The sequence below is a fragment of the Hirundo rustica genome, chromosome 24 (assembly GCF_015227805.2).
Source record: "Hirundo rustica isolate bHirRus1 chromosome 24, bHirRus1.pri.v3, whole genome shotgun sequence".
In the NCBI taxonomy this organism is placed as follows: Eukaryota; Metazoa; Chordata; class Aves; order Passeriformes; family Hirundinidae; genus Hirundo; species Hirundo rustica.
The window spans coordinates 4,239,387-4,264,484 of record NC_053473.1 but is presented as its reverse complement, the minus strand read 5'-3'; the positions used below and the strand labels follow the sequence as shown (position 1 = coordinate 4,264,484).

General features: G+C 43.5%; 1 protein-coding gene across 2 annotated transcripts in view; it reads left to right on the top strand.

Annotated features, from left to right (window-relative positions):
- The window catches only part of MAGI3 (membrane associated guanylate kinase, WW and PDZ domain containing 3), a 58,251-nt gene that overhangs the window by 13,720 nt on the left and 19,433 nt on the right, over positions 1–25,098 (top strand). For both annotated transcript variants that reach the window (XM_040085464.2, XM_040085465.2), the window contains exons 2-9: positions 15,215–15,331; positions 17,109–17,228; positions 18,922–19,131; positions 20,422–20,596; positions 21,379–21,458; positions 22,853–22,910; positions 23,945–24,039; positions 24,645–24,833. In XM_040085464.2, coding sequence (XP_039941398.1) covers positions 15,215–15,331; positions 17,109–17,228; positions 18,922–19,131; positions 20,422–20,596; positions 21,379–21,458; positions 22,853–22,910; positions 23,945–24,039; positions 24,645–24,833 — 1,044 coding nt within the window. The remainder of the gene's footprint in view (positions 1–15,214; positions 15,332–17,108; positions 17,229–18,921; positions 19,132–20,421; positions 20,597–21,378; positions 21,459–22,852; positions 22,911–23,944; positions 24,040–24,644; positions 24,834–25,098) is intronic.

Here is a 25,098-nt window from a genome sequence, read left to right as displayed (position 1 = left end):
GTAAGCTGATGTGTGGGTTTGGGTGTCTTGAGTTGGAAGGAGCCTTGAAGTTCCCTCCCAGAGCAGCTCAGAGAGCAGGTGAGATGTTCTGTGGCCACAGCTCAGGTTGGCCTTTGGCGTCTCCCCACAGGTGGATGTTGGTGAGATCTGGTGGGTTCAGGGTCTGCCCTGGGTTTCTTGAAACTATTGTTTTAAACCTGAAGCTACAACTGTTTGTAAATCAGAGGCATTTTCATTGTTGACACGATGTTCTTAGCACATTTTTAAAAACTTACTTGCACAGCTCTTCATTTCCAGCTGTTAGCTGTTTGACTGGAGCTGGCAACTGCCCCCTAAAGAAACATTGGAAGCATTCGTGTGACTCCAGCAATTCCTTCTCAGAAATACTGAGAATTGGAACTCTCAGTACTGGATACTGGAAAACTCCGTTACCATGCTGTGATTTGCATAGCTTTAGTAGATTTTGCAACAGTCAGATTTTAGCACAAATTTCTGTAACAAAATACAGGCCAGACAGGTGTGTCTGGTAGGAAGCAGGAGGTAATTTACTTTCTCTGGCCTTTGCAGAGGGAGGGAACCTGGAATGAGCATTAAAAATGTTTGTGTAGATGAGCCACTGTTTAAACTGTGGCGCTGGACGCTGCTTAAAATGGAGTTATTTTTATCAGACCTTGGCAGCCGTTTGGGGGCAGTGGAGGATGGCATCTTTGGGGTCTTCATTAACCCTTTCATCAGTCTGTATTTGCACACAAGGGCAGGTAGTGGGTCCACAGGGAAGTTCCAAAGAACTCAGAGCTGCCAACTGTTCTCTCAGTGAAAAGCCTACTAAAAATAGGATATTCTTCCATTCAGACATCAAAACCCCATCTGTAATGTGAAGTGTCATGCTGTAGGAATAGTAAAAAAGCTTTTACGTGAGGAAGTTCTTTCTGTGAGCTGTTTCTTACAGTGGGTGAAATGTAGCAGAAGGAAAAAGGACTTGAACCGCTTTCTGCTTTATTGAATTACCTTTGGGTGGCATAAAATGTGTTCTGAAATCTTTATTTATTGCCTTTTGGCTAATACATAGGATTTTTTTTCTATTTGAACTGTGTTCTTAAGAGGTCTGCTGCTGTACCTGGTGTGGAGCTGCAGAGATGTCAGATATTAAGGAAATGACGAGAAAAAGTGTTTTCCAAAAAACACCCGGTTCTTTGACAGAACTTACCGTGTTATCTAAAAAATTTGAAATTTGGACATGAGAACTCGGTGCTCACTTCACACTGCAGTGATCGGAAAAGATTCAGCACTTGTTGTCACCTGGCAGTCTTAAGTTTTAAACGCAGAGTGCAAGGCTTTTCTCAAATTCTAAATGCAAAGTGCGAGGCTTTCTGTATTTAACGAATAAGCGTGCATAAAAATAAAATCTATTTTTTGAAGTGACAGTGTGCTTCTGGTTCAAACACAGGAAATTTGAGCGATGCCTGCGAACTTAGCTGGACCCCATTGCTGCAGCAAATGACATTGAGAAGCAGAGGATATTTGTAATTTTGCTGTGCAAAGACTGTTCTTAACCTGCATGCTGGACTTGCCCCGGTGTTTTTTAGAGCAACAAATGATGCAGTTGGTTGGCCCTGTCCAGTCAGACCCTCCTGGCACCATAAACTTTCCAGGTGCCCACTGTGCTGGGCGAGTGAGGATGTGCTGTGCACACAGCACAGCTTTGGCTTTACCTGATTGCTCTGACAGTGCCTCTGGGAAAGCCCCGTTAGTCTCTTAATAAGAATTTAAACTGGCAGGTAAAGACAAGCTAATCTCTGTTTCATCCCATGGTTTATTTGAACAGCAAGGTGTCTGGTTCCTTTTCTTTGCTGTAGAGCTGCCGGTGGGGACTGAAGGATGAATTTGGGAATTTAAATGGATTTACTTAGTAACAATCAAATGCTTGTTATGTGATTGCTGGCTGATCCTGACTCGATATGAAGAGTAAAACTGGGAAGGAACCTGACTACATTCTGATCAGTTTTGTGAGATGATGAACGTGATTAGGACGGGTGCTTGCTGTCAGATTTGCTGTATGTAATTCTTACGCTCGTAGGTGCAGGGTGTGTTTTCATCACCCAGCTGAATGTTTTATTACATTAGTCAATTGATATATTTCATATACTGGTATTCAGACAAAAATATAACCTTTTAAAACTCTCACCTTCAGGTTCATATGTGTCCTGAAGTGAGGAGAAAAGGGAGAATTGTTCTTTCAATAAGCACAATCTACTGTGGGTAACAAGCTCTGTGCTCTAGCAATGGTAGAGCATTTCAGAGAGATTACTGCAGAACCCATAGGGTCAGACAAGGATGACAGAAAAGGAATGATGCAATAAATGCAGGAACAAACTCTGTGCTGTTGGTTTGGCTGTTCCTGTTGGGGTGCGCAGCCATAGCTGCCTTCTGGTTGATTGTGATTTGTGAACAGAAATTGGATTTGGCTTTGCCTTCAAAGCTGTCTCTTTATTTGAAGTGCTTTCTTACAAGGATTCCGTTTCTCTGTCAGTCTTGAATTTAGTGAGCTCTTTAAGCAAATATAAATGACTCCAGCCTTTGGAGACAGCTCCATACAGATGCTGGCTGGCGAGTTTCCCGAGTGGAATGCACTGCAGTCGGAGAGCTCCGAATGCAGTGAAACTTCTGTTACTGTAACCGAGGACTCTTTCTGGCTCACGACCTAAACAACATTATTTTGCTTACAGCATTCACCTTGTGGCAAACTTTGTTGGGCAAACATTAAGCTATAGCATTGCGGAATTGTTAATGTTGGAAAAGAGCTTTAGGGTCACCAAGTCCAGCCTTCAGCCAGCACCACTAAACCGTGTCCTCAAGTGCTAAATCAACAGGTTTTTTAAACACCTCCAGGGATGGTGACTCCAACATTTCCCTGGGCAGTCTTATCGAAACTGAAAGCAACTAGGGCAAGTTAATCACTGAATTTAATAGTTTATCAGCTAGACAGTTGTCACAGACATCTGCTGGGGAGCGGTTGTTTGCTGCCCTGTTCTCTAGACTTTGATTCTTGTTCACTGCTGGAATGTTTATTTTGTCATTTATTGTACCTGGAGGAGGGCTATCTTTGAAGCTGACCATGAGTGATTGTGCCATTTGTGTCCTGGCTACAGCCGTGGCCCTGCAGGATCTTCTCAGATGGTTTAGGTTTTTGAAGTATGTTTGTACATGGCTTATGCTGGAAGTCATAGAGTGAAAATGAAGTTATTGTGGACTTGTTGCCCACGTTCTTTCTCTCTGCTTTGACTAGTTCTAGTGTATCCGGTAGAATAGTGGAAGAAGTTTGCTCTGAAGTTAAAAATAATTGGAAATACAGCTGTGGTATCCCCCAAGTGGCCTGACCTCTCCATAGGAGAGGAAATACTAATATGTGCCAGCCAGAGCTGAATCTGCTGTACAACTGACCACTGAAAGAGCAAATTTTCTTGTAATGTTCAGTAAATTCTGATTATGAAAATCAGATTTATCCTTTTAATGAGTAGATTATTTGCCCATTTTTAATCTGCCAGTCTCTTGAATGCAGGTGTTCTGAAGACTTTATTACAGAAGTACTTCTGGAAAGAAGATCATCAGTTGCTGTTATATTGGGGTAGTTGTGTGCATGGCCAGGAGCTGGACTTCAAGATCTTTGTTGATCCCTTCCAGCTCAGGATATTCTATGATTCTGTGAGTTATTAATTTGAAGGTTTATGTTTTAACAGCTGTTGGTTACCAGCTTCTTTTTGCACATAGCTAAGTACAGATAGATAAGAAAAAGAAGAAATGCTGAGAAACAGATGTTGCAAGGCCAAGTACCCAGCTGTGTGCTAAGAAAATGAATCTCATGGTGATTTGTTAACGATTCCTCAGCAAGCAGAGGCATAGGTAAAACAGTAAACACAGCATGGGGAAATAATAACATTAATTTAGAATTTGAGAAAAAGAAATTTCTGAACATTAAACACTGGCAGCATCAGTTCAGCCGTGTTCCTGAAGAGCTGACTGTATTGTGGTAAGTCACACCAGTTAGTCGAGCTGGTTTTAGAACTGGTTTTACACATGTTTTCCTGCAAACTGGTGATGGGAGATGCATGGATTTTCAACCTAAATGCTGCATCAGTAATGAGGAGGAGTCTGTCGGCCTGAGCTGGCTGGGTTTGTTAGAAATTCGAATCCCTGTGCCAAATAGTGAGGTGAGCACCTCTGGCGGCTCTTTGAATGAGCTGTGGCTGTCAGTGGGATCCTGCACCACTCCCAGACGCGCTTTGGGGCTCATCAGTCAGTACCTCTGGTGTGCTTGTGCCAGGTTGGCTGCTGTGACCTGGGTTCCTGCAGGGAAGGGCTGTGCTGGGATGTGCCAGCACTGCCTGGGCAAGTCCAGCGTGCTTGTACTTCACTAGAAAGCAGCTGGATCTCAGAGGCTGAGCAGTTCCTCTCTGCTGGCATGCAGTTCCTCACATGTGCACTCCTTGGAGAAAGCACTCTTTCACAGTTAATTGAAAATCCTGGGTTCCGTAACTAAAAATAAATCTTATTAAATGAATAGCGGTAGAATAATAGGATATCTTGTGCAAGCAGAAGAAGTTCCTTTCATTTTTAATATTATGTGATGGTTCACTGAACATGTAAGGAAATGGTCTTCCCTTACTTGATTACTTCAGCAACAGCCTGTGATGAAGATTGTAAACGGAAGCTTCCCTGCAAAATTGGGTTATAATAGAATTGGAGTTCATGCAGTGACACCAGGGGGATTCGTGGGTGTGACAGATCAACGTGGATGAACACCTCTGCTCTTTCTGGGATGCTGTGCTGCTCACTGGTGTGCCCCCGGGCCTTGGGTGTTGCAGCAGACTGAGTACAGCGTCCCTCGGTGTGGAGTTGCCGTGTGAACTGTGTGAGTCAGGCGCTGACTTCAGTCACGGCTGGTGCACATCTGGAGTTTGTGATTCCACTGACTGCCCCCGTTGTGCAGCGAGCCCTCTGGGGGGATTGCTTTCCAATTAAACTGGGAGATGTCTCTAATCAATGCCACTGTGAGACAGCACTTCTGTGGGTTGGATCAGAGGAGTGCTGACCTGGCACGTAGGTCTTGGTGATTCCAGGTTCCTGGGAGTCCTTCGGAGTGTGATGAGCCACAGCAGTGCAATCTGCAGCCTGAAGCATCAGCCGTCCATCGGGAATGCTGCAGCCCACCCTGCAGCACTGCTGGGATTTCCCAGGCTCCTTGGAAAGAAAACTCAAATTCCTTCCTAAAAGTTGAATGGTTGGAGCAGGAATTGCTCCTTTACCCTTGTGCTCAGGGGGTCTCTGTGCTGGTGGGAGCTTGGGGTCTCATGGGAAAGCGGCACTGAGGAGCCACTAAAAAGCCCTTGGGTGACATTTCTGTACGGGAATGATCTGTTACAAGAGGTGTTGCACTTGCAGGCAGTGCAAAGCAGGGATGTTCAGGATGGGGCTGGTGTTTAAAAGCCCAATTTGCTGTTGTGTAAATCAGCTTGATGGTCCACACACTGCTGCTCACTGACACTGCTAGAGGACACTTCTGGGAACATTTTCTGTTTTCCATGTGGATGGTCACCCCAGAGGTTTGTCTGCTCCAGCAGGACAGGCATGCAGCATCTTTGCTGATAGAGTACCTTTGTCAGACTCCTGCCCTTCCAAACTCCAGATTGAAATAGGTTAGTGGGCCTGGAAATTATGCGGAGTGTAATTGCATATCTTGCAATAACCTGTTTGTGGTTTGAATAAATTCTATTCTGATCTGAACACTCAAAAAAAAAAAAAAAAAAGGTCTTGGCATGTGACCATACACCCTTCTGTTGGGAAAGCAGTGCCAAGTCCCAAGTAGATTAAATGGCTTGTGTAATAGAGAGCAGCTGCAAGGACATTTTTCTTTGGGGATGTGATTGAAATGTGTCATTCGGGTCATTCTGTAGAGCTGCATGCTGCTTAAGCAATGAGGTATGGTATGTTAGACATACATCACTTCTGAAACACGATGCACTCCCTTCCAAACAGCAGGATTGGCAGCTTCTGCCAAACACTGTGGCAGGTTAACCTGCAGAGGTGCCCTGCCTGCGGTCCCTTGTTGCGGTGTGACATGGAATAATATTAAACGTCAGTAAGCTTGAATTTGCACAGAAGCTGGAGATTTCCAAAGGGAGGCATTAATATTAGAACAGCCTGGGGACTCAAGTAACGTTTTGTTCAGTTGGATATGTTAATTGTGCTTTCCAGACCAAATGGGTTTGTTTGCTGTCTCAGTAAAGCATTTTCTGTAGTGTGAATCAATTAAAACCTCACTTTGTAAATTTCAGGGAATGAATGGAAGATTATTTATAAATTGAGGAAAACAAGCCATAGTTAGCCCTAGGAAAATCATCTCCATTGTTCAGGTTACTTGTGTTTGTTCTGGTGCTCCACTTTTCAATTAAGAGCAGACTAAATGATTTATGTATTATTGTAACCTGTGACAGCTACAGAGGACTCTTATTTCATGGCTGTAAGCATCTGTATTCGGCTTCACAGTACAAGTGTTGCAGCAACAGATACTACTTACCCAGAATAGTGATTAAAACTCAGCAAGGCCTTGAGTGCATAATTAAGAAGCTTTAATAAAGTGCTGTTATTAAAACAATTTTGTGTCTTAATTTTGCATAACGTATTTGTGCATTGCAAGTTCTGATTGTTGTTTTGACCCTTTCGAGTGTGGTGACATCCTTTTCCATGTCTGAGCCCATCGGTGTGTTGTACCAGCTCCATCGCTTTCCTGGTGGTTTGAGTAGATCATGATCAGGAAATGGCCTCAAGTTACACTGGGGTGGGGTTTAGATTAGGTGTTGGGACTTTTTTTCCATGGGAGGGGTTGTAAAGCTTTGGAACAGGCTGCGCAGGGAAGTGGTGGAGTTGCTGTCCCTGGAAGCGTTCTAAGAAACGTGTGGATGTGGCACTTGAGGTTTAGTGGTGAACAGAGTGGGTGCTGGTTGATGGTTGGACTTGATGACCTTAGAGTTCTTTTCTGACCTTAACAATTCCATATTCTATTCTGCTCAGTATATTTGATCCATCTGCTGTTGTGGCATCAAAAAGCCTGTGTCCTCTTATGCCTTACATCCCTTACTCACTTACAGAGTCACAATTAGGTCTTGCTAATCATATTTGGTTTTTGTGAGGTGTTTCAAGCTCCCAGGTTGGTCTCAGTGATTTTTCCAGGCATCCCTGTAAATCCTTTTCTCTGTCTCAAACCTGACAGTGGCAGAGGCTCACAGGTGCAGTTTGTCTGGATTCTTGTTCTTTACCATCGCTGTCAACACATCCGACTTGAAGTGGAAAATCTTGGGCCAGTTTACCCCATTTTTGAAAATACAGCAAATCTTTATAAATAGGCAAAACATTGTTAATCTGTTCAGTGCTTTTTAACTTCTCAAGAAAATACAGAATTAAAGAGAAGAAAGATAAGTCTCCATATATAACAAAAAAGGTCAGACTTATCTTGTGTAAAGTTCTTTTGCATTTTTCTTCCCCGCTGTTAAATTGAAGGAAATGGTTATGTTTGCATTTTATTTGAAACCCATTCATTATTTTAAATTACTCAAGTTCTTCTTATATCTCCTTCAGTGCCTGATCTTCTATCAGAAACAGCTGCACAGACCTCTCAGCCTTGCTGTTCTCCTGTTTAATAATGGTGTATTAAAATGCTTGGCATTATCAGAGTAAAAGCTGCTCACTGGTAATTCTCCTGACTGTATTCCCATGGTTAATGGATTTTTCTGTGCATGCAATGTATTACTGTAATCAAATCTGATACTGGTGTGTGTGAAGCTGGAGTCTGAAAGCTGGAACAACTTTACTCAAAAGAATTTCCATTTTAAAAATCCTTAAAAGCTGTAGGTAATTCATTAGGCTATGCAAGATTTTTTTTTTTTGCTGCCAGTGCAGGGCATAAAACCAACTTAAAATGCTGCCTTTCTGTGGAAGTCATGCACAGGCTGAGAATGTCTACAGATGTAACAAGATACAGAGAAGAAAAGTAGAGACCGGTGCTGGAACCGTGTAAGTGAGTAGTACTGCTGCCCTACATACAGGTTTCCAAATGCAGCTGTTCTCAGTTTGCTGCTTTTTCCTTAGTTCTGGAGTGGTGCAGGAATGACCCTGCTGGCTGGGGTTGCCCTGTGGAGCCACGGCCGTGTCCCAGGAGCAGGTGGAAGGGAAGGGGCAGGCGTTTGCCTGGAGCTCTGCTGATGCTCTCCCTGCTCAGAATGTGTTCTGGCGTGTGAGCATGAGTGCTCGTGCTTTTAGGTGGTTTTAAAATAAAGCTGTTTGGTGTTGGCTGTGGTTAGACCTGAGCTGTCCTCGGTGGGTTCAGGGGAGTATTCCCCAACCCTGCTCATGGATACCCTGGAGCTGGTAGGGAAAGAGCTCAGGGTAGGTGGCAAAAGGTTAAAAACATCTTGGTTTCGCAGTGCTGGATCACAGAACCCCAGAATTCTGTGATCAGGTTGAAAGGGACCTTAAGGATCACCTAAATACGCAGACAGGGATGCCTCCCACTAGACCAGGTTGCTCTGCACCCAGTCTAACCTGGCCTTGAACACCTTTAGGGATGGGGCAGCCACAGCTTCCCTGGAAAACCTGTGCCAGGGCCTCAGCACCCTCACGGGGAAGAATTCTTTCCCTCTGGCAGTGGGAAGCCATCACCCTTGTCCTGCTCTCCAGGCTTATTCTTCACTTCCCACTTCAGTGGTTCTGGTATATCTGTGAACAGTGGCAAGTGTGAACTGGGCACCAGGAGTTATTTTCATACACCACCCAAATGGCACTGACAGCTCTAGCTAGATTTTTTAGGTGTTTTTTTTTTCATGGCAGATCAGCAACCCAGCCATAGATATTCACACTCTAGAGCCTTCAGTTACAGTTGACTTTGGTGTTTCTATACACCCAACAAGAAAATCCAGGAGGATTGCATCCAAGCTCCCACTGTTTACATTTCACATGTTGTCCCTCTCAGCTCCAAGTATATTTTGGAATAAACAATGCATGAGTTGCCGGTCCTTTTTGTGTTTCTCAAATGTGTTTTGGGGATGTGCCCTCCAAAGGATATTTTAGTTATCTTCAGAACTTGAAATGCTTTAATAATGGAATTCCACAAGCAAACACAAAGTCATATCAGTTTTCCACTGGTTTCCTTACAATAGCCTGGGTTATTGGGAGGGTCTTGCCAACTCTGTAAGATTTCAAGGAAACAGCACAGAATGCTGGGATATTCAAGAATGTGGAATGAGAAACTTTGTCTCTCTGCATCGGTCACCACCTTGACTCAGGATCTGAAGGCATTATCCTGTGAAGGCTGGTGTTGAACACCGCTTAGTTTTATCAACGAGTGATCTAAATCTGGAGGCTTAAAAAGTCAAAATTCACAGTTATTGGTGGTTCTGGAATTGATTTTGTGTTACTGACAAAAGAAAACCCCCAAAGTCACCTGTGATGTACATTCTGTAATGGAGTTTGTGGTAACCTTGTTTCTCAAATCTGGATAAACAGGTTTTAATTTCTTCCACTAGTACTGTAAACACCCTGTCAGTATTTTGAGCACTCTGGTAAATGATTTATTAATACTGTAAGGCTTATCTCTACTATAAGTTCTGTAACCCAGACTATATTACCAAGAATTTATTGGATGGCATGTAACAAACTATGACTAAACAAGCTTGAGATGTAATATTTCACCTGACAGGGAGCTTGCCTGCGTTTTGCTGCTAGTCTCAGCCTTCCTCCTCAGAAATCCAGGACTGTGGGTCCCCTTCCCTGAAGGAACAGTGAGCTTCTGCACAGGAATCCATCTATGCTGCTAACCCACAAGCTGAGGAAGCACCTGCTAGCTGGGTTGGACGTTCTCAAAATGATCTAGTCTCTTTTCTATATTAGTTGTAAGAATTTGAACCTCCCAGCTTCTCCTTGTTCTGAGAGAGCATAGGTGTGGATTTGGCAGCTCACAGTGAAGTTCTTTCAGGTGAATGACAGCAGATACTGACAGCAGCGTCGCCTCTGGGCTTTTCCAGCCTCTCCACATTTCATGAACACAGTGAATCTCTTGCATGCTTGGAGATCATTCATTGTGCTCAGTGAATGCACGTGTTCAGATCTGGAACTTGTGTGAAATCATATGCAAATAGCTGCTGGGGAATATAATAAAGTTAATGTGTTACACACTAATTCTAACTTGGGTTTCCCGTGGCTGCATCCCTGATTTGTGGAGCTGAACGTTTCTTTAAACGGCTTTTGCTTAGTCACATCAAAAATCACTTAATCTCAGTGGGTGTATTGACAGCCCAGTTTAATTAAACCGTAACTGTTTTCCACTCGATGAGCCCTGAGGATTCCTATTTTAGTCAGACTGCGAGCAAAGCCATGAAGCTCTTCTGTAGCTCTTGTGTTTCACTGGAATTTTCGTACTCGGTGGCCTTTTGCAATCACAGCTTGCGTAACGCATCGCCCAGCGGAGCAGAGCCGTTGGACGCTCTGGGGCTCTGTTCACAGGTGTGGAATTCTGAATGTACACGATGATACTCGGGTTACATTTCTCCTCTGCTCTGTCCTGAGTGAGAAAACAGTGGCAGTGTGTGATACCGTGTGGTGTTCAGACTGCCCTGGGTGGGGGAGAGGAGGTTTGGGGGGCAGGATGGAGGGGATCAGCGGGAGGAAGGTGCCAGAAGGTGGCGGCAGATCCCTGCGGTCTGGCCGGGACAGCTCCTCCCTGCCCGACCCTCCGGTTCTGGGACTCGTCCGTCTGGTGGGTGAGAGGCTGGACGTGCCCTGGCTGCGAGCGCTGGGAGCCACAAACCAGCCCTGTCCCCGACCCTCTGCTCCCCTCCCACCCTGAGTTCTTGGCTGATCCCACAGCGAAGGCAGCAGGGGAAGGGGGATTCTGCCCTGCCCAGGTGAGACCTCACCTGCAGAGCTTCCTCCAGCTCTGGGGACTGACAGCAGAAAGATGTGGAGCTGCTGGAGCGAGTCCAGAGGAGGTCACGGAGATGCTCTAAGGGCTGGAGCCCCTCAGCTCTGGAGCCAGGCTGCGACAGCTACGGGTGTTCAGCCTGGAGAAAAAAAAATGCTCCAGGGAGACTTCAGAGCCCCTTCCAGTGCCTAAAGGGGCTCCAAGAGAGCTGGAGAGGGACTTGGGCCAAGGACCTGCAGTGACAGGACAAGGGGGAACGGCTTCCCACTGCCGGAGAGCAGGGTTAGATGGATTTGGGGAAGGAATTGTTCCCTGTGAGGGTGCTGAGGCCCAGGTACAGGTGACCCATCCCTGGAGGCATTCAGGGCCAGGCTGGATGGGACCTGGAACAACCTGGGATAGTGGAAGGTGTCCCCGCCCATGGCAGGAGGTGAAACAAGATGAGCTTGAAGATCCTTTCCAGCCCAAACCATTACAGAATTCGATGATTTTGCCCTTCTGTTCACCAGTAGAGCACATCAGGACTTCAGCTGTTATTTTAAAAGATTTCCTCCAAAATCAAGGGAATGCGATTTCCATTTTCTCACCTGTTCACTTACAGTACATTTTTGTGCAGAAGGCTGTAATGAAGGTGTAAGCCCTAGTAATGAATTACACCATTTTATAGTAAAGCAGCGTACTTTTAATAAACTGCTGATTAGAAAACTTGTTTTTATAATGAACAATAAAGTATTTTTTGGAAAGTTTGAAAGAAAATCATCCTCTGTTTATTGAGTCACTTATCAGTACCGCAGCTCCTTGGTAGCCTGTAGCTGCCACTGTCTCCAGAAGGTGTTGGCATGGAAACTTAAGGCAGGGAATACCATGTCTCTGGAAAGTTGTCGCCTGTGTCTCTGTAAAATGTTCAATAAAACAAAATAGAAAATTTCCACGTGGTCTTCAGAGTCATTTGATGGGGGTATCACTGGTACTCTGTATGCCAGCAGCATTAGCCAGAGGTACTCGGGGCATTATTATCAGACAGCAACATAAAAACCGCCCAGACTGGATTCTAAGAATTTCATTGTATCTTTCAGTATTCAACTTTGCTGTTCTACCAACACTGCCGATCTAGAAATGTGGTTTTATGTCAAGTTCTAGGGGCACCACGGCAATGCTCCTCTGTTTGTAGCTGCAGCATGTATTCTTGAGCATTTCACCGACAGGTTGGACTTTTAAATAGCTGGTTTTTGTCTTTCTTAGGTACAGCAGCGAAGGCCACTTCACCAGTGCAGTGTGTAAGAGCCACCACCCCCATTTCCATGGTACCCATCACTCCTGTTTGCCTCCCTAATTCAGAACGCTGTGTTTTACTGCGGTGGCACTCGAGCCTTTTTCTTTTTCTGCAGTCACTTAATTCTCCTTCCCCAACTCCAGTGTGCGTATTCCTCATCTAAGCAGTTCTTTTTGGTTAATTTAAATTAAGACTGAAAACAAGAGTCTTGTGCCTGTTCACCTGGCAGAACCTGAGTGGTATGAGGTACATTATTCCTCTTGACTGGTCCCTGTGTCATCCTTCAGAGGCGCCTCAGCAGCACAAAAACACCAACGCCAACATTTATCAGGTCATTTTGGAGGGGCTGATACATGAGGATTTCATAAAAGCCTCTGTGAAACAATGTAAAAGAAGCATGTTTAGCTCCTGGAGGGAAAATAATCTGGCTTTTACCAGAGGTTGCCTAAAGCATCCTTACTATTGCTTTTTTTCCCTGCCTTCTAATGCACACCATTTTCTGTGTGAATTTCTCTAATTTTTCCTCTGCCCACTATTTTGTTTGACTTTCCTCTGCTTTCCCCAGGCAATCCTGTCAATCTTCAATTCAGTCATCTTGGTCTCAGAGTATAGTCCAGTCTCTAAGCTTTTAGTATTAATATTAACCCCTCAATATCAGCATACCCTTAGTAGCAGCCTTGCCTTTATTTTGTTTTAAAACAGAGTTGATATTTATTGAAAAGGGTTTATAAGCTTTTAAAATTTTAAACATGAAGAGGGAAAGATCAGTGAGTAAATAAAGTCTGTAATTCTGTGTCCAGAACAGATTTTCACATATTGCCTGGCTTTTCCAGCATGCAGTGCTCGGAAAGTAGGCGATGAAGAGATTCCTCTGCCTCGGTGAAATGGGAGTGTATTGATCTGCCTAAGTGAAATATGCTGGGATTGCTGAAGTGCAGATCCGGCCTTGACAAGGAGATGGATGGACCATTTTAGCAGCAAAACATTTTTTTCTTTAATGTTGAGGAACTGTCTTGTCTACAAAGAATAAAGTAATTTGTAGTAACAAATGGAAAGTGCTTTTCTTACTGGAGATTACCCCATTTGTTTCCATATTCCACGACATGTTTTGCTCATTGCTGCAGGAAGCAAATCCAAAGTTTTGTGAGGAGCAGTTCATCAGAGTTGCTGTGCGTTCTTGGGAAGGGGTTGGGTGGAGAACTGCATCAGTGGGAGTTGCTGTTGCTGGACAGCCATGAGGACAATGCTGAGGTGTTGTCCCAACACTGCAAACTGCTTTTGTGCATTTGGAAGTAATTTTTAAATAAATGACAGTGTTAAAGCAGGTGAGAAGTTGACTTCATTTGGAGCTCAGGGCTCAGGGCTTTGTGTTCAGCACAGGATGTGCTGCCTGTTCCGAGGGTGTGCTGGGCTGCTTCTGTCCTTGCTTGAGGGTTTAAGGTGTTTTTGTGTGTGCTTTGGTTATCTGTGGACATCACTGGCCGCAGGGCTGATAGGTAATCTTGGTTTCACTTTGAGATACTCATTGTACGTGGTTTTGTTCGGAGGGAGGAGGGTGCAGACTGAAATTCTGTTTGCTGTTCCTGAGTGGTGGTTGCTGAGATGGTGTTGGAGAGTTCAGAGCAAGGTGTGAAATGCCCTCACCTTGGCTAAAAGGGAAGGGAAAGTATGAAGTTGCCACAACCCAAACATGCAGACAGCTTTGTGGAAGTGACGCGTGGTTGGGAAAACCTGCTTAGTGGTGGGAGGGTTTTGATGCTTTGGGATTTTTTCCAGATTTGATATGTAGGTACAGTAACTGGTTGAAGATGTAGGTGAGTGGGCCTGGTATGGGGACTGCTGTGGGGTCTCTGACCTGTTTGAGGTGGGCTCCTTAGCAGCTTTGAGCTCACAGGCTTCAAAAGCTCCTGTCAGAAACACTTCTGGGGCAGGTTTATGCATTTCATAACCTGTTGGTGATGTAATTGAACAGGAGCAGTTGTCTGTTCCAGCCTTTTTCCCTGCTGTTGTGCTGCACCAGCATCCATCTGCTGCTGCCCGTCTCACGCTCTAGGTTTGGAGACAAAGGTTGAGCTTTTCCCCTAAAGCCCTGAGTGTTCTGCTGTAATACGTAACTTAAATTTACCAAGGTCACTGAACCCTATATAATGTGCTTTCTGGGAGGCTGACACGGTACAAAAGATTGGTTTGTACCCTCTGAAGGATGAGGCAGTAATACAAGAGCTCAGTTATTTGTGTGCAGAAGGGGCCGTGGATCTCCAGTGACGTGACAGATTCACTAATGATACCTGACAGAGGTATTGCAAAGGAGTAATTGTAAAAAAAAAAACCCCAAATTCCTTCTGTTATGCAATGTTTTTAAGGAGGAAATGTTTTCTTTTTATAATTTGAAGAGTGCGACAGAATGTTGAACTCAGGTGACTGCTGAGTAGGTGTAAATTGAATGGAACCTACTTCAAAATACAGTGAAATTGTTTCTTGTCTGTAAAGACTTCGAATTTTGGTAATAGGTTTTGTATTTTAATAGTTTATATTGATTTTCAAACAATCCCAAAATGCTGTCACTCTCTTGTTCGAGAGATCAGTGGGGATGGTGCAGGTCAGCTCTGCTTAAAATCACTGTGCCAGAAGAAATTCTTCCCTGTGAGGGTGGGGTGACCCTGGATCCCTGGAAGTGTCCAAGGCCAGGCTGGACAGGGCTTGGAGCAGCCTGGGACAGTGGAAGGTGTCCGTGCCCATGGCAGGGGGTAAAACAAGATGAGCTTTAGGGTTCCTTTCTGACACAAACCATTCTGGGATTCTGTGATTTGATAGCACAAAATGGTGTTTTCCATCGAGGTTGCTGTATTTAAAACAACCCAGCTCTTCCAGCTGCTTGCTTTTTCTGAAACTTCTACGACAGTGAAACGCAGGTCTTGTTTGTGAGATCCTGCTTTACAAATTGTTCTGATTTATTCTTTTTTCTTCTTAAGGAAAAGTCATCAACAAGGACTTGAGGCACTACCTGAGCCTTCAGTTCCAGAAGGGCTCGATAGACCACAAACTGCAGCAAGTGATCAGAGATAATCTCTATTTGAGAACCATCCCTTGTAAGTATGTAAAGATCAGCCCCATTTGATCTGTTCCTGCTAACTCCCACATCCTTTGTGAGCTTGAGATGCCTTCTCTCTTAATCCAGTTTAGAGTTTTACCTTGCAGCAGCGAGCTCTGGCTTTGCTACAGTAGTTTCACATCTGAAGTTGGTACAGACATTATGGACTGAAAACCACCAAAAACTTGAGAATTCAAAGTTCAGATTGTCTCAGTAATATCTCTGCGTTGCTCTTCATAATTTGTCAGTAGTTGTTGCTAGAATGATCCCAGCCACCACAAGAAATAAATCTTTCTCAGTGTGGTCAAGCAGTGCAAAAACATCCTGGTTTTCTTCGATGTGTTGGGTTTTTTTCTTCACAAAGAGCAAACTGAGACCTTGAGTGTCAGAGCAGGACAGCTGGGTGGAAGGAGGGTGGAAGGCAGCAGAATGTACAGGCAAACGGTTTGCTCATCCTGAGAAGGCTGATTAAAAAGGCTCATAATTGACTGTTTAAATATTCCTTGTACTAAAAACTTACTTTGTCAATTGAAGTTTTTGTCTCTACAGGAATTCTGCTTTCTTCTCTCTAAGCACACCTGAGAGTTTGTGGCTTTCTTAAACTGCATTTCACTGTTACTAGCTTTTATTTACTAACTATTGTTAATGCTGCTGCCTGAAAAAATTATATATGCCTTTAAAATGCTATTAGGTTGTAGGTAGTAATGAATAGCAATGAATCAGTTCAGTCCTTTCAGGAGAGCTTTAATTAAGCTGTTATAACTCTGGGAGGCCTATTTCCTTAGACAAAACACTTTGAGAACCTCTGCATTAACACAGCAATTTACTGATAAAATTTACCTACAGCCAGGGGTTGGAGCGTGGCTGAGTTACACTCTGAATTGTAGGTTAAAAAATGAATTTTGTGCCTAGTTATGGATTTGGTGGCCCAAAAATCAAATGTGCTTAGTCACGATGAGCTCATTGCACGTTAGAGAGTTGGTGCTGGTAGAAATAGGGAAAGATGCAGCACCCTTACAGCTGGGTTAAAATAAAACATCACAGCTGTTCCCAGAATCCCAGACTGGGATTGCCTGGCCTAGGTGTCGTCAGCTGCCACAAAAGTTGTTTTTGGTTCACTGGCCATGAGAAAGAATTCTCTCTTAATTACCACCTCAGCCAGCTTCTTCTCTCCTCCTCCCCCAACACCAAAACTCTCGTTCCTGTATAATGTACTGGCTCCGTTTTTTATGCATTATCGTTCACTTGCTCACCAGTTGTTCTGACTCTTTACTGGAGTGACATCATTGTTACCCTGGTTTTCCTGAGTTTCTTTATTAGCCTTTTGATTTTCATAAATGGAGTCAGATCTTTTAGTTACTGTAGAATATTAGAGCAGTTTTTCTACCTTTCCCACAGAAGTAATATAAACAAATCCTTTGTTTTTCATTCTCTGTCCTTTGTTTGCATATTTCTAACCTGAAAACAATTGTAACTGACAATTCGTCTGGCCACTGAGGCTGAGGGGTGGAAACCCCAAAAAGCCAATCTTCTGCTAGACCCACAAATGTATAAAGGTAAAAGAATAAACAAAGGGGTCTTCTCTCTCCACTCTTTCAGCTGGGAGCTGGATCAGAGGAACCTCTGCGAAAATCTCTTGTCTGCGTGTGATTGCTTTGTGTGTCTCGGTGACACATCATCTTTGTGTAAAGATTTGAAAATACATTGTCTTTACTGAACTGTACAGCAGGCAGCATTTAAGTATCTTACAAGGGTGTTTTCTCTGTCTTTTGCAGGCACTACAAGGACTCCCAGAGATGGGGAGGTCCCTGGGGTAGACTATAATTTCATTTCTGTTGAGCAGTTTAAAGCGCTGGAAGAAAGTGGAGCCTTACTAGAAAGTGGAACATATGATGGTATGTCGGTGATGTTCAATGGAATCAGGACCCAGTACTTGTGTCCAGGAGCTTAGGCCAGGTGTAACTCCTGGTGGTACCAGTTTTCCTGCTCATTTGTTGGTCCTGACAGTAGCAGAGAGTCAATAGTTAGTGTGGGTTTGGATTAGAGTGAAGAGGAGGAGCGATGTTGTTTTAAAGCTTTCTGATAAACCACAGATTGTCCTTTCAACCACTCTTAATCCCACCAGATTATTTTCACTGTTGCATTTTGGGAAGCTTTCTGAAAAGCTTTGTCTGTGCCTGGTAGAAATTCTAAGAGAATTTAGTCAATTTTGTGTAAACCTCAGAGAACAGAGCGCTGTTCTCCTCTCAGGTGTGCATCAAAAGGACAGAAGGCAAGGGAAAATCTGACCCAGCAGGGAAACAAAAGCATTTTTCTCTGAGAAGTTGAACAGCACTAGACCAGGTTGTCCAAATCTGTAGGAAAATTGGGCTTGTTAAATGTGGTGAGGAAAAACATAGTAATAAAGACGGTGCAAAAAGAAAAGATGTAAGAAGTAGACAATCCAGTGAAAGTCTCCGTGCCTCTTGTTTTCCATATCCCACGCTATCTGATAATATTGTCCTGTCTGTGGAAATCTCCTAAGCAAATTTAAAATACACCACAGACTTTCCCAGTCTCGTGTAAATTCCTCTTGCCACCAAATGGAGCATTCAGCACTGCGCTGCCAGCTCCAGAGTCACATCTGCCAGGGAGAAGCTCCTACCACAGAAATAATGGGTACAAGCTATTCCTAAGCTAGCTAAAATTACTTAATTAAATCTATTAGCTAAGTGCTAGCTAAACTAGTGCTTTTATTTTTATTCCTGAGCTGCACTTTATCTGGCTCTCCCCTCTCTGAGCCTTGCCCTTGCTTGATATTTGCAGAAGGGTTTTCTTTCTTACTTTATTTACATGGTCTAAACCATATCCAGGCACCAGAAGTTCCCCCAGCAGGAATTCTGGGAAGCTTCCTTGCTTTGTGCTCAGTTCCCTAATAAAAATCATATGAGCAGTCAGGAGAGAGGTCAATTGCTGAAACTCTTTTCCAGAAAACAGCAGATGATTCCTTTGTGCTTTAGATTAAAATATTGAAGGAAAAATCTGTTCCTTTTTCTGAAGTAAAAGTAATTTTTAGATGAAAATCAACATCTTTGTTTTGCAAGTGCCATTGTCGGTAGAAAATGGCAAGTGTTAAAAATCAATTACTTGTTAACTGGTTTTATGGAGATAAGTACTTTGTTTCTGGACAAAAATGAATTTGCTTTTTGACTTAAGTATTTCTGTTGTGCTGTTAATTAGTGTAGAGAGTAAGAATAATTGATTTTCACTGTTCTGCTCCTCTAAGGTTGCTCCCTAAGTCTCTTTATGGGGTATTAGTGAATTCTACTAGTAATAAATCCATCTTTTCCTTTAAAAAACTTACAGCAGGATAAAAGTTTTCAGTTAACCTCTTGTTTTCTGGCAGTTAGTGCTGCGTTGTCAAGAAGTCACTGTGTGAATAAATAAGCTTTGACTGTTGCTTGGGTTTTGGTAGTGCTGGTGTCTTCTTCAAGGCTTTAAATTTTCACCAAAACACGTTCATGTGGGCACTAAACTGATGACAGCCGCTGCCAGTGCCTTCAGCAGGTATCAGCGCTTCAGTGATCCTGATTTCTGTCTCATTTTCAGGCAATTTTTATGGTACTCCAAAGCCTCCAGCAGAGCCCAGCCCCTTTCAGCCCGATCCGGTGGATCAAGTTCTTTTTGACAATGACTTTGATACTGAGTCGCAGAGGAAAAGAACCACGTCGGTCAGCAAGATGCAGAGGATGGAAAGTTCTCTCCCTGAAGAGGAGGAAGAGGAGGAGAAGGAAGCAGTTAATGGCAGCGGAGGGATAGGTCGGTTGACAAGGGGAGGAATTCCCTGCAGTGTTGTCTGAGTGGATAAGGATTATACAAATAACATTCGTGCTTCCTTAGTTTTGGTGAAGTGTGAAGGCAGTTTCTATTCAGGCCGGTGCTCCTGCTTGATTTTGAGATGACCTTTTGAAAAGAGCCAGCTGTTCTCCCCGCCAGATGTGCAATTGCATCATAAAATGCGCTGCTTGGTCAAGAACATGTGGTGCTGGCTACGGGCCAGTTGCATGAGAGGGAAGGAAAAATTTGTCCACTCTTCAAATAACAGAATTCTACTCTGCACCGAGTAGAATTCATACCCTGCAAATGTTGCTGCTGAATTTTGAGGCAATTACTGGATTTGTACTCAGGAGATTTTAGGGAAGTGATTGGTTTAAGGGGCAACGTTGGCTCATAGTGTAAAATTTTCAGATGATTGTGCATAGGGGAACTATCACACAACCTGAAACCACCCGAGGGGGAAGTTGTGGAGGGAAATAGAGTCAAGACTGTTGAGGCTGAGGCAGTGTCCAGCAGGACCTTTCTGGGACTGGCAGGATGCCCTTTTCCTTTTGCTGTCATGCTTACTCATCTGGAGGGGGGAAAATTGATGGTGGAGAGGAGCTGTCACATTGCATTTGCAGCTGATCCTGTGTGTGACTGTTTAGGACAGACTTAAACTGACCAGACCTGACCTAATCTTGTCACCTTCAGGGCTGGCAACACCACAGCGGGGCCAGTGGTCAGGCTGGTGGTTGGGTGAAGGTCACAGACACCATCGTGTCACAGAGAACATCAAACATAACCTCGGTTCTGAAGGGTAGAGGCTTCTGTTTAAAGTTTCCTGCAGGAATTTTTGGGATCTTTTTTCTAGCTGTGCCCTGTAGGAAGGTGTTGTTTATTTTACTGGCAGCTGGGGTCTTCTCTACGTTTCCTTCTGATTCTTTGAGGAATATTAGTAGGATATTTTGGGTTGTTTTATGGCATTGCAAACACAGTTCTCTCTGTAGAAACAGCAACAGAGCGTAGTCAACTTGGATTTCTGCCAGTGTTGATTTTTCAGAGTAGGCTCAGACACATAATACAAGGTTAATTCTGTTTGGCAGGGGAAGAGCAGAGTTCAGTGTTTTCATGTCAGTCTTTCAAAGTTCACAGCTGAAAAAAAAAAACGTGAAAAAATGCACATCACATACGGGGACATGTTTGACATCCACTCGTAGCCAGATTAAGAGGGTGGTTCTTTGTGAGAAACAACATAAGCATCTGACAAACACTTTCCCTGAACAACTGCAGAAAACAAAGAAAAACATTCAGATTCTCCTGACTGGATGAAACCTGTTCCCAGCTACAACCAGACGAGCAGCAACATGGACTTCAGAAATTATTTGTCGAGGGATGAGACCCTGGAACCACTCCCCAAGAACTGGGAAATGGCCTACACGGACACTGGCATGATCTACTTCATCGAGTGAGTAACTCGCTCCTTGGGGGAGAGAAGTGCTGGTGGCTGCAGCCTGGAAAGCTGCTTTCACCTCTCTTCTGCTCTTGCTGCTTTTGTTTCTTGATGAAATGTAATATATTCCTACTGTTACAGTCCTTACTTGTAGTCCTCAGTGTTTCACGCTCTGTACAATTTGGCATCGTGCAGGAAAACTTCGTAGTTCCACCTGCAAAATCCGTTTGTTTGTTCTAAGTTCTGTGTCTCATAAAGCTGGCTGGGTATTGCTAAGTGAAGTATGACATGAAAACCTTCTCTATGTCAAATTTCTCTGAAATTTGAGACCTTGTTTAGTTTTTATTCTCTGCTTTTGTGCTCCTTGGCTGGGAATGGATGTTTCAAAATACAAATAGCCCAGATGAAAGCCCAGGATAGGAAAGCAGCTCGTGTGTGCACATGTAAAACTGCCTCATCTATGAGTTCTAAAGCAAAAATGAAACAGAAACCTTCCTGAGAGTAAAGCATATGAGGAGGCTAAAAATACTTTTTTCCTGTCAGGTAGAAGCAGCTGCTGTTCCCACGTGAGCTTTTGGGGGCTGGGGAGGGGATCTGTGCCTCTAACACTTCCCCTGTGCCCTGGAGAGTCTCCAGTGTGCTGGTGCCTTTTCTTTTTCAGTATTATATGATGTGACTGAGGCACAAATAAAGGTTGTGTTATCTCAAGTCTGCCGTTTCCTACAATAGTAAATACTTGAAGCAAAGTTCCTTCAGTGGGAAGGAGTTCTCTCACTGGCTTGTGTTCTGCTCCACAGTCACAACACCAAGACAACCACATGGCTTGATCCCCGGCTCTGTAAGAAGGCCAAAGCTCCTGAAGATTGTGAAGATGGAGGTGAGATGTTCACAGTGCATTTGTCACCTGTCACTGAGAAATGTATGAGTTTATCCCAGCTGGATACAGCCCATGATTTCTGTGGTAGGAGCTTCTCCCTGGTGGGTGTGACTCTGGAGCTGGCAGTGTGGTGCTGAGTGCCCCGTTTGGGGGCAGTAGGAATTGACATGAGTCTGGGAAAGTCCGTGGTGTATTTTCCCTGGAGTAGTAGAATCTGGCTCAATGGAAGGTTTATCTGCATTCCTGAGCATAATGTGAGATGTTTTGTTCCAGTCAGTGTCATTCTGAAGGAGAAAGCTGCATGTCAGTGATGATCTCACTGGAAACTGTTGCATAGGTTGAATATGGCAGAAGGAGAAGGTCTGTAAGTAACAGAATATAGAACTAACAAGGAAAGTATGGCAAAACGCATCTTGGTAATGGTAACTATTGCATGTGACATAGTATTTGAATGCAGAAGCTAAGGGAACAATCTGACTGATTTAAATTCCTTCAGGACTTCCAGGTCAGTAGCCTCCACGCAATTCCTGCAACCATTTCTTACACAATTGGGCAATTTAGTCTGCTAGAAAAGAGTATCAGGTAGCTCTGTCTTCAGCAAACGCCTGACATGTTCCAAAAGCTGAAGCAGCCTCAGAATGACCTGTCATCCTCCAAAATTGCCCAGCCTTACAGCCATGTATCCATAACAAAGCCAGCTGGAGCCATGGCTGCGTGCTGCTGTTTATTAAGCATGCATGCAGCTCACCACAGGATAAAAAGAGCACGCTTAAAACGGAGATGCAGGATGTCCAAATGAGCAGTGCTTAAATGAATAAACCCACCGGGTCTTTAGTCAGACCCTGTGGAGCAATGCTGGTATTTGTAATTGGTAACACGCTGTCCTATGCTAGGGAAGTTCCTGTTATTGTCAAACTTAGGGCAGCCTCAAACGAGATTGCAGGGCAAATTTATCCTTAAAATATCTGGCTGACTATATTCATTATTCTAATATTTAAATTTCCGTGGTCAAGATAACTAGAACAATAAATTTGATAAGCTGACCTCTGTGGTAACTGCTTATTACCTTCAGACTGCATGCACCCTCTTACCAGATGCTGAATTTGCCATAAAAAGGAGCCTTTTGCATGTAATTTTCAGTACAAACAGGTCTTTAAGTTTATTATATATTTAAAGTGGTGTGATTTCATTGAATACAAAGCTCATCATTTAGTGGAAGAAAGAGTTACAGGGCTTCAGATTCCCTGGAACAGGCTGATGCCTTTCATCAGGGAAGAAAATGGGGCCTGTATTTTCCTCATAATTTTCATTAGTCTCGGTATTCCTTAATGAAAACTCTGCTATTTGCAGGTAGTTTTCCCTTCTAATGGAGAACTTGGTCTTTCTGATTGCAGAACTTCCTTATGGGTGGGAGAAAATAGAAGACCCTCAGTATGGGACATACTACGTTGAGTAAGTGCTAAATATCGATTTGGCATACTTAAAAATCGAGCATGAAATTCTGAAGTGCTTGATAGCCAGTAAGCAGTGAAAGGCCAGGTTGGACTGGGCTTGGAGCAACCTGGTCTAGTGGAAAGTATCCCTGCTCATGCTAGGGGTTGGAACTGGATGGGCTTTAAGGTTCCTTCCAGTCCAGACCATTCTGTGATTCTGTGAAGCTGTTAAATATTTCCAGGGAAAAACAGTTCTGGGTTTGCAAACTCATGGCACAAACTTCTGGCAGCATGGGCACGTGGGAAAATCCACAGTGTGACCTCAAACACTTAGTGGAGTGTTTTTCATTCGGGGAAGGAAAACAAGTTGCAACCAAAATAATTTATGGATGGTAATGAGCTGATGTCATTTTTCTTAGCATAACAAAAGCACTTAACAAAAAGACTTAAGAGTGGCACCTGATAACTTTAAAAGAGCAAAAATAACTTGTAGATCACTGCTGTCTCCAAAGAGCAAAGTCAATAACCACTGAACTGCTGCAAGAGCTCCTTTGAATCTCCTTCAGGCCAGAGGAAATTAAATCTCTCCTTAAACATGGAGAAGAAAAATGGTAGAGTTGAAAATGTAGCTTCGGAGAACAAGGAAACATTTTTCGCTTTGCAAAGCCGAAGTATTTGAATTATTCTCAAATTTGTTGGTTTTTTCCCCTCCTCTGCTGTACTTCCCTAACACCTACTAGGAAAAAGGTGATGCCTGCATTTGTAAACGCTAAAGGCAGATGGGTGAAGAGAAAAAGCAAATTTGCCCAGTTCTAAACTATGACAACTCTACCTACTGATTAAAGCGAGTAAAATTTTATTTGCCTCAAAGTAAGTAAAAAAAAAGCTGTTGAAAGGACAAGCATACTTTCAGTGTTGGCTATGAGAGTTTTTTGTTACTTCTCCATAATATTTGTCCGATTTAATAAAAGATAGTGTTTGTAGATGTATGTTTTGGGAAATAGTCAGAATGTTCTCTGTTGAAATCCTGACCTAGCTTTTGTGTGCCTGCAGTCATATTAACCAGAAGACTCAGTTTGAAAATCCAGTATTGGAAGCCAAAAGGAAAAAACAGCTCGGACAGACTGATGCTGGCCCTTCCAAATCAGGTATCACTGAATATTGTGATTTTTGTCACATATATCTTTATCTGCACGTATGCTTTATAAAAAACCAATTCTGCAGTTCCTCAAGGAATCAGCCTTGTCTTTTTGCTAGCCATTGCAGTGTTACCCTCCAAGGTGTTTAGGGTTTTTTGGAGGATTTTTTCTTGTTAAAATCGAAATGAGACACTAAGACGGCATTTAAAGCATTTTGGTTGTTCTGAGGCTGGTTGTCATAAACAGCTTTGGAATACATGGAGGGTTAAAAGAGCCATCTGGAAGTGCAGGTAAACCCACACCTGGAGTTTTTATGCTTTTGGTCTACTTTAAGCTTGGCATTCAAGGATTAAAATTGAGAATTCGAGGTGGGAGGTTTGCTTACAGCTCTGTTGTAATCTGTTCAAAAAAACTCTTCCATTCACTGAATTCAGCTGGAAAACGAGCGTAGCACTTTCCTCTCTGTTTGCTTTATCCCTTAAAAATGCTTCAGAAGCTGACCAGTAACAACCAAATCCTTAATCTTTGTGACACCTTAAAAATAAACAAAAAAACTTAACCAGAACCAACCCTGGTTTCCTGCCTTCCTGTCTCTGTATTCCATAATTCTAAAGGACCAGGGACGTCTGTCTTCACTCGAGATCCATCCCAGCTTACAGGGGCACTTATAAGGACAACCCTGAAAAAAAGCACCATGGGATTTGGCTTCACAATCATCGGAGGGGACAGGCCAGACGAGTTCCTCCAGGTGAAGAACGTCTTGAAAGATGGACCCGCTGCACAAGATGGAAGAATTGCCCCAGGTCAAGTATTATTTCCCTAAAGTTCCATTTCCTGGGGCACTTTGGAGGACACAGCCTGAGGTTCAGGAGGTTGGCTGACTCCATCCACATCCTCTCTAAATTAAATACTTTCAGATTTGTGCAAGATCTGGGCAGAGCAGTGGCTGAAAAGGAGAAGCAGCATTCTAGATCGACTTTAAGCGCACTTCTGAAGGTTTCAGTGCTTCTGCTTTAGCAAAGACACTTGTCTTCATGTTTATTCATAGAATGGTTTCCCTCTCTGTAA